Raw genomic sequence first — 16,772 nt, forward strand, 5'->3', positions numbered from 1 at the left:
GTTTGTTGGGGGGCAGCTTGAATGTGGATGCTGAATGACTATATTTCTTTTTGTGTTGCAGAATTATTAGAAAAGGTAACTTAGATTAGATTAGATAGATTAGATAGTACTTTATTTATTCCGTCAGGAGAGTTCCTTCAGGAAAATTAAAATTTTCTGCACAATCCCATTCAAGTTTAGACAAACATTACAGGGAGACAGAACAGGATCGCTGACGGGTCTGCCGGCTTCCAGCGCCCCTTACAAAAAAGATGAAATAAAGGTAAACAAAGGGGGGGGAGGGGGGGGGGGGGGAATAGAAGATTAAATTAAAATTTAAAAAATCGGTCTTTGCCTGGGCCCTGGAGAGGAGGTGCAGACTGAGGCCAAAGGAAAAAAACAAATAAATAAAAAAAAATAAAAAAACAACTCATAACCATGGTACACATCCCTCTTCCATGTGTGTAAGAGGGAAACATCAAACATCAAAGAACACAGAGGACATTAAAGACATTAAAGCAGCAGATACAACCAGACACTTCTACATACAGCTATGAATAAAAAGTAAAAGAAACATATCCACTGTGGTGGCCTCTGCGGTGTTCCACGCCATCGTCTGCTGGGGAGGAGGGAGCATGGTCAGAGACAGGAGCAGACCCAACAAAGCAACCAAGACAGCCGACTCCACTCTCGGCCAGTGTCCAGTCCGAATGGATGAGCGAGGATACGTCCAAGGAGACTGAGGTGTCCGACACTTGCTCACCCAGTCAAGATACCGCGAAGCCTCTCCGTCCCAGCGCTCAGTGTTAGCTCCGCAGCCCTGTCCCTTAACTTAATTGAATGTAAAAAATGTATGTCGGGCATATAAGCTTTTTTGCTTCTGCCTGTTTCAGTCATGTTATTCATTTTTGAATCGTGATCTATGTTTGAATATGTTTTTGTTAGACTGAAAATAAACTGAAACTGAAACTTATAAGATGTTTAAGCTGAGCCACCTGTTTGCACACTATCGGAGTTTCTTCAAAGTTTCTGAGTCAGTGAACTCCACAAACTCTTTGAGCATTCCACAACGTTTGGCGCTACAGTTGAGAAAGGTTAAAAAAAAAAAAATAGTAAAGAAATTGCACCTCTGTCAGTAAGCTGTGGAGTCCCCCAAGGCAGTATACTAGGGCCTTTACTGTTCCTAATATATGTAAATGACATGTCATCAGCATGCGACTGAATTTTCCTGTTTGCGGAAATTCTTTAGTCCCTGCAGGTATCCGGCAAGGACAAATCACAGGTGGAAAAAATCCTCAGTGCCGAACTCTGTAGAATTTGCACCTGACTCGCTGACAATAAGCTATCCATACACTTTGGTAAAACAGAATCCATTCTATTTGGATCCCAAATCAACCTTATGAAAGTCAGTGACTCCACTATTAAAGTGGTTGACATTGTTATCACCAGGAAAGATGAGGTCACCTACCTAGGTTCCATTCTAGAGGCTAATCTTTCCCGTGATAAAATGGCAAACAAGGTCATCAAAAATGTCAACCAACGCACAAGATTTCTCTACAGGATCTCCTCTCTGGTCAATAGAATAGAAGAATAAAATAGAATGAACTTTATTGTCATTATATTTGCATATAACGAGATTAAAGACTCCAACTTAAGGTGCGGTAGTGGGAACAAATATGGGGTGAAATAAATGACATAAGAGGTAAAAAGGAAGAATCAATCACTTAATCAATGTTTATTTATATAGCCCCAAATCACAAATGTCTCAAAGGACTGCCCAAATCATTACGACTACGACATCCTCGGAAGAACCCACAAAAGGGCAAGGAAAACTCACACCCAGTGGGCAGGGAGAATTCACATCCAGTGGGACGCTAGTGACAATGCTGACTATGAGAAACCTTGGAGAGGACCTCAGATGTGGATTTTCGAAATAAAGGGAAGGTGAGACACCGGTCGGTAGTTTACCATGAGGTCAGGATCGAGGTTAGGTCTTTCAAGGAGAGGATGAATAACCGCTTTTTTGAATGCTAGGGGAACAGTGCCCGAGGAAAGTGATAAGTTTATAATATTTAGCATTGATGGACATAATAATACAAAGAGCTCCTTGATAAGTTTCCCAGGAAGTGGGTCAAGTAAACATGTTGTTTGTTTTATTCCATTTACACGTTGTAACAATTCTTCTAATGTTATTTCATCAAAACGAGAGAAACTATTTTGGATATTTGCAGTGTCCGCCGTATATACAGTCGTATCTGTGTTACTATAACCCAGTTGTAGCTGGGACGCATTGTCTTTAATCTCCTTTCTAATAAGTTAAATTTTCTTATTAAAGAACTTCATAAAGTCATCTGCCGAATGGGTGGAGCTACTGGAAGGAGTCCCTTGTTGGGTTAGCGATGCTACTGTACTAAACCAAAATTTTGGATCGTTTTTATTATTAATGCGGATGAGATTTGAGTAATAATTAGTTTTAGCTAAGGTAAGCATGCGTTTATAAGTTATTAAACTATCACTCCATGCTTGATTGTGCACCTCAAGTTTAGTCGTGCGCCATTTGCGTTCCAGCTTTCTACATAATAATTTCTGAGCTCTAGTTTCTTCAGTAAACCATGGCGTACGCCTTTTTGGAGCCTTTTTTAACTTCAGCGGTGCTATACTATCAATGGTTTCGCGCAGGGCGAACTAACAATTGAAATAAACAGACTACTATCCAATAAAAATAATAAGCAATCCTGTACAATATACAAAACACTATAGAAGTACAAAATACTGTACAATATACAGAGCAAGACAGGAGTACCGAAGTAATAAATAACAATTAGTGTCGGATGTATTGCACTCGAAGGGTAGTATTGCACAGTAGGGTATTAGGGCATGATATTGTATAGGGGTGAATTATTATTATTATAAGTTAGAGTTCAACATGGTGACAGCTTTGGGAGAGAAGCTGTCTCTGAGCCTGTTTGTTCTGGCTCTGATGCACCTGTAGCGCCTGCCTGATGGTAGCAAGTCGAACAGGTGGAAGCCAGGGTGTGTGCTGTCCTTGGTAATGTTTTTTTGCTCTGTTGAGGCAACGGGAGTTGTGTAAGTCCTTCAGGGAGGGCAGGGGACAGCCGATGATTTTTTTGTGCAGCCTTTATGACCCTCTGAATCGCCTGTTTGTCTGCTTCAGTGCAGCTGGCGTACCACACTGTTATGCAGTACGTCAGCAGGCTATCGACAGCCGAGCGATAGAAGGTCACCATCAGCTGCCTCTCCAGTCTGTTCTTCAACAAAAGCACCATGAAGATTCTAGCGGGAACTCTCATTCAACCCTTTTTCGATTACGCTTGCACCTCCTGGTACATCAGCACCTCCAAAACCCTCAAATATAGACTCTAAACATCCCAGAACAAGCTAGTCAGGTTACTTCTAGACCTCCACCTCAGATCACACCTCACTCCTACACACTTTTCCAAAGTGTTTTTTATTTATTATTTTTATTTTTTTATTTTATTTATTTATTTATTATTTATTTATTTTTTGTCATGAATAAGGGTGATTTTGGGGGGGTTGGTGCACTAATTGTAAGTGTATCTTGTGTTTTTGATGTTGATTTAATAAAAATAAAAATAAAAATAATAAAAAATTCTACCAATTTATACCAGCGGTTGGGGACCACTGGTATAAAAGGCTCCGTCGTAAAAATTGCAAGTCCTGGAAAGTGACGTAAACATTCGCGCATGCGTGAACCGATCGTGTCTTTCCGTCCGGATGGAGTCGTGACGTCGACAAAACAGGACAATAAGAAAGCAAGATGGCGTTCGACGGAGAGGACGTTATTGTGTTAATAATACTTCTGCGTTTTTAAACAGCGCGTTCATGTACAGATATATGTTGTGTATAGGAGTAAACAATGTTAATATTCGTCTCAGGGCACTTTACTTGTGCTAGCTTAGCTTGATGGTATGGTTAGCTTAGCTTAGCTGGCTAGTTAGCTTAGCTTGTTAGCTACGCACAAGTGTTGTGATTGTGTGAAAATGTTCGCAAAAACGATAGCAGAGTATGAGGTGGATTTTTGCCCAACAAGAGAGGATAACGAGCGACAACATCAACTACTTTTTAAGAAACGTCAAGTTGTGTCACGCAGAACAGGTTTGTTTACTTCTTACCCTCTCATGTTCACCTACCGTATTTCCTTGAATTGCCGCCCGGGCGCTTATTACTTTAAAACCTCTTCTCACTCCTGCGATTACCAAAGGCATGCGGTAAAAGTAAGAATGCGCTAATTATTTAAAAACCTCTTCTCACTTACCAAAGGCATGCAGTAAAATTTTGAGTGTGATGTAAGGATACCATCATGAAAAGCACATTTAATTAAAAAAATAAACGTTATTATGGTCTTACCTTTACTTATAAATGAAGTCCATGCCAGCTGCGTCTGATCAAAAGCATCGATAACTTGTTTATAGAAGTGTCACTCGGGACGTCGCGAGTTTGACCCGGCAGTAATTCAAGGCAGGCGCATACTATATGCCCGGCGGCAATTCAAGGAAGTACGGTACTTTATATTTCATAATTGACACTATTCTGAAATAGATTGTCTATAAAGGTCAATTATCTTGTGGTGATGAGGCACTGCTTTGTTTTAGTATACAGTAGAGGCCAAACCCTTTGTAAACAACCTCCCCTAGTCATGGTGCAAAAAGAAAAAATAACCAACAAACATGGTTACACAATGATACAATATGACACAATTTGTGGATGTTTTAAAAAAAAAAAGGTCTAAAATTAATAATAATTACACCCATTTAGCATGATGGAAAAATTCAAAACACTACCTCCACACTCATCCATGTTTGGTGCATTTTACCGGTTGATTTTTATGAGTGATTACAAAACTTTAAAGGGGTTGTCAGAGAAGTAAACGAGGTAGGTGTCCAACTTCTACATACTCTTTATATCCCATTATATTATTTATATATTCATTAAAATATGTACACCTATGTACAGTACAGGCCAAAAGTTTTCTTTATTTTCACGACTATTTACAATGTAGATTGTCACATCAAAACTATGAATGAACACGTGGAGTTATGTACTTAATAAAAAAAAAAAAAGGTGACATAACTGAAAACATACTTACATGAAGCCTTTGTAAACAACCTTCCCTAGTCATGGTGCAGAAAGAACCAACTAACATGGTCACACAATAATAATAAAAAAAAGTCCAAAAACAATAATAATTACACCCATGATGGGGAACATTCAACATGCTACTTCCACACTCATCCATGTTTGGTGCATTTTAGCGGCTTGATTTTTATGATTGATTACAAAACTTTAAAGGGGTTGTCAGAGAAGTAAAGAAGGTAGGCGTTCAACTTTTACATACTTTTAATATCCTATTATTTATATATTCATTAAAATATGTACATCTATATACAGTACAGGCCAAAAGTTTGGACACACCTTCTCATTCAATGCGTTTTCTTTATTTTCATGACTATTTACATTGTGGATTATCACATCAAAACTATGAATGAACACAATGAATGTACTTAACAAAAAAAAAGGTGAAATAGCTGAAAACATACTTACAATAACCTTTTGTAAACAACCTTCCCTAGTCATGGTGCAAAAAGAAAAAATAACCAACAAACACGGTCACACAATAATACAATACAACACAATTTGTGGATATTTTAAAAAATCGTCCCAAAAAAATAATAATTACACCCAAAGCATGATTGGAAAAAATCAACATGCTACTTCCACACTCATCCATGTTTGGTGCATTTTAGCGGCCTGATTTTTATGATTGATTACAAAACTTTAAAGTGGTTGTCATAGAAGTAAACAAGATAGGAGTCTGACTTTTACATACTTTTAATATCCTATTAATTATTTATTCATTAAAATATGTACACCTATATACAGTTCAAGCCAAAGCTTTGGACTCACCTCATTCAATGTGTTTTCTTTATTTTCATGACTATTTACATTGTAGATTGTCACATCAAAACTATGAATGAACACATGTGGAGTTATGTACTTAATAAAAAAAAAAAAGGTGACATAACTAAAAACATACTTACATGAACCTTTTGGAAACAACCTTCCCTATTCATGGTGCAAAAAGAACCAACAAACATGGTCACACAATAATACAATATAACACCCATCCATCCATTTTCTACCGCGTATTCCCTTTAGGGTCGCGGGGGGCGCTGGTGCCTATCTCAGCTACAATCAGGCGGAAGGCGGGGTACACCCTGGACTAGTCGCCACCTCATCGCAGGGCCACAATATAACAGAATTTGTTTAATTTATTTTTTTAAAAATGTCCAAAATAAATAATAATTACACCCATTTTGATTTTTATGATTGATTACAAAACTTTGAAGGTGTTGTCAGAGAAATAAACAAGGTAAGAGTCCAACTTTTACATACTCTTAATATCCTGTTATATTATTTATATATTCATTAAAATATGTACACCTACATACACTACAGGTCAAAAGTTTGGACACACCTTCTCATTCAATGCATTTTCTTTATTTTCATGACTATTTACATTCTAGATTGTCACATTAAACTATGAATGAACACGTGGAATTATGTACTTAACAAAAAAAAGGGGAAATAACTGAAAACATACATGAACTCCTTGTAAACAACCTTCTCTAATCATGGTGCAAAAAAAAAACCATGGTCACACATTAAATAAATGGGTTGTACTTGTATAGCGCTTTTCTACCTTCAAGGTACTCAAAGCGCTTTGACACTACTTCCACATTTACCCATTCACACACACATTCGCACACTGATGGGGGGAGCTGCCATGCAAGGCGCCAACCAGCACCCATCAGGAGCAAGGGTGAAGTGTCTTGCTCAGGACACAACGGACGTGACGAGGTTGGTTCTAGGTGGGATTTAAACCAGTGACCCTCGGGTTGCGCACGGCCACTCTCCCACTGCGCCACGCCGTCCCTAATTAATACAATATAACACAATTTGTTTAATTTATTTAAAAAAAAAGTCCCAAATAAATAATATAACACCCATTTTGATTTTTATGATTGATTAAACAACTTAAAAGGTGTTGTCAGAGAAATAAACAAGTTAGGAGTCCAACTTTTAAATACTCTTAATATCCTATTATATTATTTGTATATTCATTAAAATTTGTACACCTATATACAGTACGGGTCAACATTTTGGACACTCCAATGCATTTTTTTTGTTTTCATGGCTAATTAAATTCTAAATTGTCACATTAAACTATGAATGAACATGTGGAGTTATGTACTTAACAAAAAAAAAGGTGAAATAAGTAAAAACATTTCACCTAAATTTGTCTTGAATAATTTGGAGGCGTCCCATTTATTCTCTGTAAAGCACCAGTTCCATTGGCAGCAAAACAGCCCCAGAGCATAATACTACCACCACCATGCTTGACGGTAGGCCTGGTGTTCCTAGGATTAAAGGCCCCACTTTTTCTCCTCCAACTATATTGCTGGGTATTGTGGCAGAACAGCTCGTTTTTTGTTTCATCTGCCCACAGAACTTTCCTCCAGGATGTCTTATCTTTGCCCATGTGATGTCAAATGAAACAAGTATGTGCTCCAATCACTCTATCACAAAAAAATAAGAGTTGTAAAAATGATTGGAAACTCAAAACAGCCACGACATTATGTTCTTTACAAGTGTAACCAATATAATTCATAGATTCATGGCTAGTTTCACTTCCTGATCCTGACCTACACGTGGAAGAAAGCATTTATTGTCAGTCATCTTTCAACCAGAAAAGTAGTCCACACCTGATTTATGAAAGACAACAACTTTCCTTCAGCGTGTGGCAGATTGTCTCCAAGTGGATGTGGGAGCTGTGATCTAGATGGAGATACTCCATAAAAACACCACATAGTAAAACATGTTTTGGGAAGAGTTCCTTCGGCCCAACCACAACAATTACTTAAAAGTGGTTAAATGTTATGACAAACATGTGTTGGGAATGTTTTTAAAAATAGTTGTGTTATATTTTCATTCCAAGGTTAGGGGTAGAAATAAAGCTTGGGTGTAATAGGCTGACATTTAAACAGACAAAAGTGAAGTGAAGTGAATTATATTTATATAGCGCTTTTCTCTAGCGACTCAAAGTGCTTTACATAGTGAAACCCAGTATCTAAGTTACATTTAAACCAGTGTGGGCGGTGGGTAAAGTGTTTTGCCCAAGGACACAACGGCAGAGACTAGGTTGGCAGAAGCGGGGATCGAACCTGGAACCCTCAAGTTGCTGGCACGGCCACTCTACCAACCGAGCTATAAAGCGTTAACAAAACGTGTTAGCTTTTCAAAATGGCTACTCACTTCACACCGGATTTTTAAAGGAAGTTCTGATTTATCTTTTAGGAATGTTTTGATCAATGCTGGCTCAGACTTTGCTAACTGCACCCCCTTCACATTTCCAAGCCTTATTTTTCACTTTTGAACCGATTTTAGTGGCTGGAAAACAATAAACTCTTCGCCACGTTTTATTGCTTGTTTGATGACAATATTTAACCAGGGATGTCCGATAATATCGGACTGCCGATATCATCGGGCGATAAATGCTTTAAAACGTAATATCGGAAATCGTCGGTATCGGTTTCATAATTATGGGCATCGGTTTCCAAAAGTAAAATTTATGACTTTTTAAAAACGCCGCTGTGTACACGGACGCAGGGAGAGGTACAGAGCGGCAATAAACCTTAAAGGCACTTCCTTTGCCTGCCAACCCAGTCACATATTATCTACGGCTTTTCACATTCACATGGGAATGCATGGCATACTTGGTCAACAGCCATACAGGTCACACTGAGGGTGGCCGTATCAACAACTTTAACACTGTTACAAATATGCGCCACACTGTGAAGCCACACCAAACAACAATGACGAACACATTTTGGGAGAACATCCGCACCGTAACATAACATGAATAGAATAGAATAGAAAGTACTTAATTGATCCCTGGGGGAAATTCAGCACCACAGTTCGCTCACAATAGACAATGATAATAATAAATAATATTAATAAATAATATAATATATATATACTGTATATATATATATAATATATATCCATCCATCCATTCTCTACCGCTTATTCCCTTTGGGGGCGCTGGTGCCTATCTCAACTACAGTCAGGCGGGGTACACCCTGGACAAGTCGCCACCTCATCGCAGGGCCAACATAGATAGACAGACAACATTCACACTCACATTCACACACTAGGGCCCATTTAGTGTTGCCAATCAACTGATCCCTTGGTGCATGTCTTTGGAATTGGGAGGAAGCTGGAGTACCCGGAGGGAACCCTCGTATTCACGGGGAGGTATATGAATAATATAAATATATTCTACATTTAAGTGCAGTCAAGGAACATATACATTATACTGTCTGATGGCTGTCGGTATGAAGGACCTCATGTGTCGTTCCGTGTTGCATTTTGGAAGTCTGAGCCTTCCACTGAACGTGCTCACTCTCTCCGCATGGTCCGAGTGTAGTGGGTAGGAGGTGTTGTCCATAATGGCTAGGAGTTACACACAACAGAACAAATACCCCGAATCCCTTGCAGCACTAACTTTTCCGGGACGCTACAATATACAAAGCTACCCCTTAACCCCCCACCTCAACCTCAACCTCCTCATAGTCTCTCTCAGGGAGAGCATGTCCCAAATTCCAAGCTGCTGTTTTGAGGCATTTAAAAAAAATAATAATGCACTTTGTGACTTCAATAATAAATATGGCAGTGCCATGTTTGCATTTCTTTCCATAACTTGAGTTGATTTATTTCGGAAAACCTTGTTACATTTTTTAATGCATCCAGCGGGGCATCACAACAAAATTAGGCATAATAATGTATCAATTCCACGACTGTATATATGGGTATCGGTTGATATCGGTATCGGTAATTAAGAGTCGGACAATATCGGGATATCGGTAAAAAAGCCATTATCGGACATCTCTAATTTTAACACAACACACGAGGGTTGCACTTTATGGCGGTACTAGTATAGTATCATGGTGATGATGATGATGATGATGATGATGTTCCTCCATCGTTGTTGACAATCTGCCACATGTAGGACACTTGAAGTCACTTGTGTCAGTTTCCTCTTGCATACTTCAATGCTAGATGCGGTATCGCGGTACTAACGAATCCAAAATGGTACTATACTCCGTTTGATATTTACCGGTTTATTTTTATTTACAGGCATGATGGAGCGTCGTCGCCACGCGGTGACATTGCTGGTTTTTACGAGCAGAAGAGCATGTTCGGCAGCGCACGCACACAGAGTACTTACAAGCAGACACGGTGTGTAGACAGAAAAGGGAGAATGGACGCATTTTGGTGTAAAAACTAAAGATAAAGGCGAAGTTATAACACTTAAACGCCCTCAGGAAGAGGTGCTTTAAGACATGCCTAGCGAGCTAGCAGCTAGCATCCAGCCGCAGTCTGCAGTTTTTTCGGTAATTTTAAATCTACATTTCTTACAGGTATCATTATCACTGAAGGACGAGGAAGAGCTAAACATGCTTCACTACAGTAGCTCACCGGCGTCACAATGTAAACAAATGACATCCACTGTGATGATACTAGTTGATACTTCTACGATTACATCAATATTTTTTTATCGTCACAAAACCTTTCCTTTATTTAAAAAAAAATTCGTATTGTGTTTATAAATTCAGTAAATACCTGGTGTGTGATAAGCACAATACTTCCAGTATTAACACTTTGTAGGGCGCAGAATTACACATTCCTGGAAAAATTTAATTCCTAGTTAGACAACATTCCATTGTTAGCCTTTACAATACTGCCATCTAATGTCTTGGAAGTGCAACTGCATTGCAAATGTGACAAGATATAACACATGAACAGCAGTTAGCATCCATCCATTTTATACCGCTTGTCTTTTTCGGGGTTGCAGGCGGTGCTGGAGCCTATCTCAGCATAAAAAAATAAAATTAAAAAACAACATTTATTAATAACACGAGCAAAAGTATTGAAAATTGGTACCGTTGAGTACTGGTATTGATTCCCTGCTACTGGGAATCGGTACCGTATCAGTAAATGGTAATAAGCGCCTTCTTTTTCGCTATTTTTTTTTTTGCATGTGAAGCAGACTGGCTCGTACATGCACGTGCATCCTCCGCTGTTGTCATTTCCAACACAAAATAGCGTACAGTTCAAACTCAATCTGTCAGTAAACTCGCCGTGGAAGCGCTAAAAACGTCAAGAAAGATGACGGTGAGGAGATGCTGTCGAAGTGGAGGCACATCCTCAAAGGAGGGTCAGAAAAGGGTCTGTAGAACATCATCTTTGCAAAGTTTAGAGCAAAGAACCACCTTCACATGTCATTTAGACCACAAGGAAGTGTTTGAGATATGACCCCTTGAATATTATTTACCCAACAGATGTCCAGCAGCACCCAGATATTAAAGAGGAGGATTCACACCCCCCTCATGTAAAAGAGGAAGAGGAGGAGTCACAGCCCGCCCACATCAAAGAGGAAGAGGATGAGGTCTGGATCACTCAGGAGGAAGAGTGTCTTCTAGGACAGGAGGCAGCTGACCTGACCATGGTCTCTGTGAAGACCGAAGACCATGGCCACAAACCACCTGAGTCCTCCCAGCTTGGTCCCAGTCCAAGTAAGCACAACACTCAAACTGTGGTACGGGTCCCACTAGAGGTACGCCAGCTTCATCTCCTTGTACGCCCAAGAATCAATTGTTTTATTTTCCAATAGTCACACAGTGTTACTGTTCAAAGTCAGAAGGAGTCAAACAATAGTGGATACGACAAAGACTACGTTTACACTGCAGGCCAAAGTGGCCCAAATCACATTTTGTGGAGATCGGGGTTTTTTTTCCAGCTGACTGTTTACACTGGGAGTGAAATGGGATTTTCATCAGACTCCTGTGTCAACGCGCCCCAATGTGGACCCCATGTGGACTCCATGTGACCCCAATGTGGTCCTAATGTGGCCGTAACCTGGCCCCAATGTGGTCGTACTTTGGCTGCAATGTGACCTCAATGTTGCCCCAATGTGGTCCCAACATAGTCCTAATGTGGTCACAATGTTGCCCCAATGGGACCCCAACATAGTCGTAATGTGACCCCAATGTGGTCCGAAACGTGGCCCCAATGTGGACCCAAAGTTTCCCCAATGTGGCTATCTGAATTGTTCCAGAGCCCATGTGGGGATATCCTTTACACACTGATGCCGCTTTTTGACGCAGTAGGTAAGTGAAGTGAATTATATTTATACAGCGCTTTTCTCTAGTGACTCAAAGCGCTTTACATTGTGAAACCCATTATCTAAGTTACATTTAAACCAGTGTGGGTGGCACTGAGAGCAGGTGGATAAAGTGTCTTGCCCAAGGACACAACGGCTGTAACTAGGATGGCAGAAGCGGGGATCGAAACCTGGAACCCTCAAGTTGCTGGCACGGCCACTCTACCAACCGAGCGATACCGCCCCAATACCGCCTGAGGGATCCAAGGTTCGTAATATCATCGCTTAGGTGCAGTGATGATATTACGAAGCATAGATGGTGAAATCCCTAAATTCCTTGCAATAGCTGGTTGAGAAATGTTGTTCTTAAACTGTTGGACAATTTGCTCACACATTTGTTCACAAAGTGGTGACCCTCACCCTGTTCTTGTTTGTGAATGACTGAGAATGTCATGGAAGCTCCTTTTATACCCAATCATAGCACCCACCTGTTCCCAATTAGCCTGTTCACCCGTGGGATGTTCCAAATAAGTGTTTGATGAGCATTCCTCAACTTTCTCAGTCTTTTTTGCCACTTGTGCCAGCTTTTTTGAAACATGTGAGCTAACATTTGCAGAAAATAACGTTTTTCAGTTCGAACATTAAGTATCTTGTCTTTGCAGTCCATTCAATTGAGTACAAGTTGAAAAGGATTTGCAAATCATCGTATTCTCGCTTTATTTAGCATTTGCACAACGTAACAACGTGACTGCATTTAAGTTTTGTAAAACATGTGTGTCTTGTGTACTTCAGATTTTTGTGAAGAACATCTTCTCTCTGAACAGCAAGAGCGCTTTCCCAGTGTGGAGCAGGTACAGCCCACTCAAATTAAAAAGGAAGAGGAGGAGCCACAGCCCCTTTGGACGGTAGAGGAAAACGATGTGCCTCAGCCCCCTGCGTTAAAGGGAACGACTCGCCACAGCCCCCACACATTAAAAATGAACATCAACCACAGCCCTTACATATCAAATAGGAAGAGGAGGAGCCACAACGGTGGAAGTGAGAAGGGAGAGGCGGAGCCTCCAACTCCACACATAACAGAAGCTGATGGAGACAACACATTCTTAGCTCCACTATCAGATAGTGACGACATAACGTCACACTCTATTGACACTGATGATGAAGAAGATGACACTGATGATGATGATGATGAAGATGATGATGAAGACTGTAAAGCTGACGACACACACTTGAAATGTCCTCACTGTGACAAAACCTTCAAATACCCCAGTGATCTGAAAAGACACATGAGAACACACACTGGAGAAAAACCTGTCACATGCTCAGTTTGCTGTAAAAGATTCTCCCAGAAGACAAGTTTGATTTTACACATGAGGCTACACACTGGGGAAAAACCCTTTTCCTGTACAACCTGCAATAAAGGGTTTACTCAAAAAAGGGACCTGCAGGTGCACATGAAGACACACACCGGAGAGAGGCCTTTCATGTGCTCAATGTGCAGTAAAAGTTTTTCCACAAAGGACAGTTTGATAAAGCATACGAGAACGCACACTGGGGAAAAACGTTTCTTATGTTCCATCTGCGGTAAAGGTTTTACTCAAAATTGCGATCTGAGGTCACACATGAGAACACACACCGGGGAGAAACCATTCATGTGCTCATTTTGCAGTCAGCGATTCTCCGCAAAGGAAAGTTTGGTAAAACACACAAGGACGCACACCGGAGAAAAACCCTTTACCTGTTCAAGGTGCAACAAAAGCTTCGGTGACCGGACCACATTTGTGGTGCACATGAGATCACACACGGGGGACCAACCGTTCTCGTGCTCAGTTTGTAACAAAAGATTCTCCCAGAGAGCAAATTTGATCAAACACCAAAGAATGCACGCCGGGGAAAAACCTTTTCTATGTTCGGTCTGTGGCAAAGATTTTGTCCAAAGTCAACATCTGAAAAGACACATGAAAGTCCATACTGGGGACCAACCATTCACGTGCTCAGTTTGTAATAAAAGCTTCTCCGCCAAGGAAAGTTTAAAAGTACACATGAGAAAACACACTGGAGAAAAACCTTTTAACTGTTCAGATTGCAACAAAAGCTTTTTTCACCGAACAACCTTTGTAGTACACATGAGGGCACACAATGGAGAAAAACCTTTCATGTGCTCAGTTTGCAGTAAAGGATTCACCCAGAAAGCAAATTTGATCAATCACACAAGAATGCACACTGGGGAAAAACCTTTTAAATGTTCGGTCTGTGGTAAAGGTTTTGTCCAAAGTCAACATTTGAAAAGACACATGAATGTACACACAAGAGAGAAAGTGTTGAGTTGCAGTGTGTGTGATGAAAGATTCTCCTACAAGTACCAGTGTAAGAAACACAAGTGCGCTGGTGAGAACAGCAGCAGCAAATGAAGCTGAAGAAATTAAAGAAGTTGTCAAAACTTTAACTTTGATTTACCGTGTGACATCACTGTTGTGTACGTGTAACACAATCTTGTGTCTAACATTTGTAGATGTTATAGGTTCTATTTCAGTCAAGTACATGAATTGATATACAACATTGTGTACATGTGTTAATAAACATTGAAAAAGTGTAAAGTGAAGTTTCACTCTGTTTTTGACTTCTTTTTTTATTTATTTGAAAAATCACCAGTAAGAAGAACAGTGCATCAAACTAAACGGGCAAGTTAGAGACATCTTTGGGACACCCGGAGGATGATTAAAAAGATGGGAGGCGATAGATGTGTCTCATGATGACTCTGCCAAGTGGAAGAACGTAAATATTACAAAGAAGAGAACCTAAAATAGATCCTTGAGGGACACCACATGTAATTGTTATGTCTATTGAGGGGCTTGTATCCATACTTACGTAGGTTTTTCTGTCTGAGAAACACGAAGTGAATCAGCTATCTACCTACCCAGCAGGCACAAGACATTGATACCTTCATTAAGCACACGTCCTTTAAAATTGACCTTGAAACAACATTGCAAAATAGTTGTATTTGTAAATTGAGACAACGTTGGATTTACGTTGGTTGGTTGGGAAATGACCAGATTACAAAGGTCAAATCAACTTCACAACCTGACATTGAATCAACGTCGTCAAAAAGCATGTTGTTTCAACGTTGTATTTGTGTTGTAGAATTTTAGTTAGGAAATGACCACGTTTCAATAGTCATAACAACGCTAAAACGCAACATTGATTAAAAATCGTCAAAAAGCATGTTGTTTCAACGTTGTATTTGTGTTGTAGAATGTTGGTTGGAAACTGACCAAAATTCAATGGTCAAATCAATGTAACAACCTGACATTGATTAAACGTTTCTATGTTGTATTTGTGTTGTAGAATTTTAGTTAGGAAATGACCACGTTTCAATGGTCAAAACAACGCTAAAACGCAACATTGATTAAAAATCGTCAAAAAGCATGTTGTTTCAACGTTGTATTTGTGTTGTAGAATGTTGGTTGGAAACTGACCAAAATTCAATGGTCAAATCAATGTCACAACCCGACATTGATTAAACGTTGTTTCAATGTTGTATTTGTGTTGTAGAATTTTGGTTAGGAAATGACCAAATTTCAATGGTCAAATCAACGTTAAAACCCAACATTGATTAAACGTCGTCAAAAAGCATGTTGTTTCAACGTTGTATTTGTGTTGTAGAATGTTGGTTGGAAACTGACCAAAATTCAATGGTCAAATCAATGTCACAACCCGACATTGATTAAACGTTGTTTCAATGTTGTATTTGTGTTGTAGAATTTTGGTTAGGAAATGACCAAATTTCAATGGTGAAAACAACGCTAAAACCCAACATTGATTAAACGTCGTCAAAAAGCATGTTGTTTCAATGTTGTATTTGTGTTGTAGAATGTTGGTTGAAAACTGACCAAAATTAAATGGTCAAATCAATGTAACAACCTGACATTGATTAAACGTTTCTATGTTGTATTTGTGTTGTAGAATTTTAGTTAGGAAATGACCACTTTTCAATGGTCAAAACAACGCTAAAACGCAACATTGATTAAAAATCGTCAAAAAGCATGTTGTTTCAACGTTGTATTTGTGTTGTAGAATGTTGGTTGGAAACTGACCAAAATTCAATGGTCAAATCAATGTCACAACCTGACATTGATTAAACGTTGTTTCAATGTTGTATTTGTGTTGTAGAATTTTGGTTAGGAAATGACCAAATTTCAATGGTCAAATCAACGTTAAAACCCAACATTGATTAAACATCGTCAAAAAGCATGTTGTTTCAACGTTGTATTTGTGTTGTAGAATGTTGGTTGGAAACTGACCAAAATTCAATGGTCAAATCAATGTCACAACCCGACATTGATTAAACATTGTTTCAATGTTGTATTTGTGTTGTAGAATTTTGGTTAGGAAATGACCAAATTTCAATGGTGAAAACAACGCTAAAACCCAACATTGATTAAACGTCGTCAAAAAGCATGTTGTTTCAATGTTGTATTTGTGTTGTAGAATGTTGGTTGAAAACTGACCAAAATTAAATGGTCAAATC

General features: G+C 39.4%; 1 protein-coding gene across 2 annotated transcripts; it reads left to right on the forward strand.

Annotated features, from left to right (window-relative positions):
* Window positions 1–3,693: 3,693 nt before the first annotated feature.
* LOC133550067 (gastrula zinc finger protein XlCGF57.1-like) lies at window positions 3,694–14,846 on the forward strand. Of its 2 annotated transcripts, XM_061896095.1 has the most exons (4): window positions 3,694–4,116; window positions 10,219–10,320; window positions 11,424–11,657; window positions 13,037–14,846. In XM_061896095.1, exons 1-4 carry the CDS (start codon window positions 4,002–4,004, stop codon window positions 14,653–14,655), a joined length of 2,070 nt encoding a protein of 689 aa, XP_061752079.1. In that variant the 5' UTR covers window positions 3,694–4,001; the 3' UTR covers window positions 14,656–14,846. The 2 variants fall into 2 exon arrangements, with proteins under 2 accessions (XP_061752079.1, XP_061752090.1); XM_061896106.1 differs by lacking the exon at window positions 10,219–10,320.
* Window positions 14,847–16,772: the final 1,926 nt, after the last annotated feature.

The sequence above is a fragment of the Nerophis ophidion genome, linkage group LG01 (assembly GCF_033978795.1).
Source record: "Nerophis ophidion isolate RoL-2023_Sa linkage group LG01, RoL_Noph_v1.0, whole genome shotgun sequence".
NCBI classification, from domain to species: Eukaryota; Metazoa; Chordata; class Actinopteri; order Syngnathiformes; family Syngnathidae; genus Nerophis; species Nerophis ophidion.

Excerpts from the sequence above, each read along its gene's own strand:
- LOC133550067 (XM_061896095.1), top strand. The coding sequence starts at position 4,002 with ATGTTCGCAAAAACGATAGCAGAGTATGAGGTGGATTTTTGCCCAACA. Across the intron at positions 4,117-10,218 it reads AGTTGTGTCACGCAGAACAG|GCATGATGGAGCGTCGTCGC; the intron begins GTTTGTTTACTT and ends TTTTATTTACAG. Across the intron at positions 10,321-11,423 it reads AGTACTTACAAGCAGACACG|ATGTCCAGCAGCACCCAGAT; the intron begins GTGTGTAGACAG and ends TTTACCCAACAG.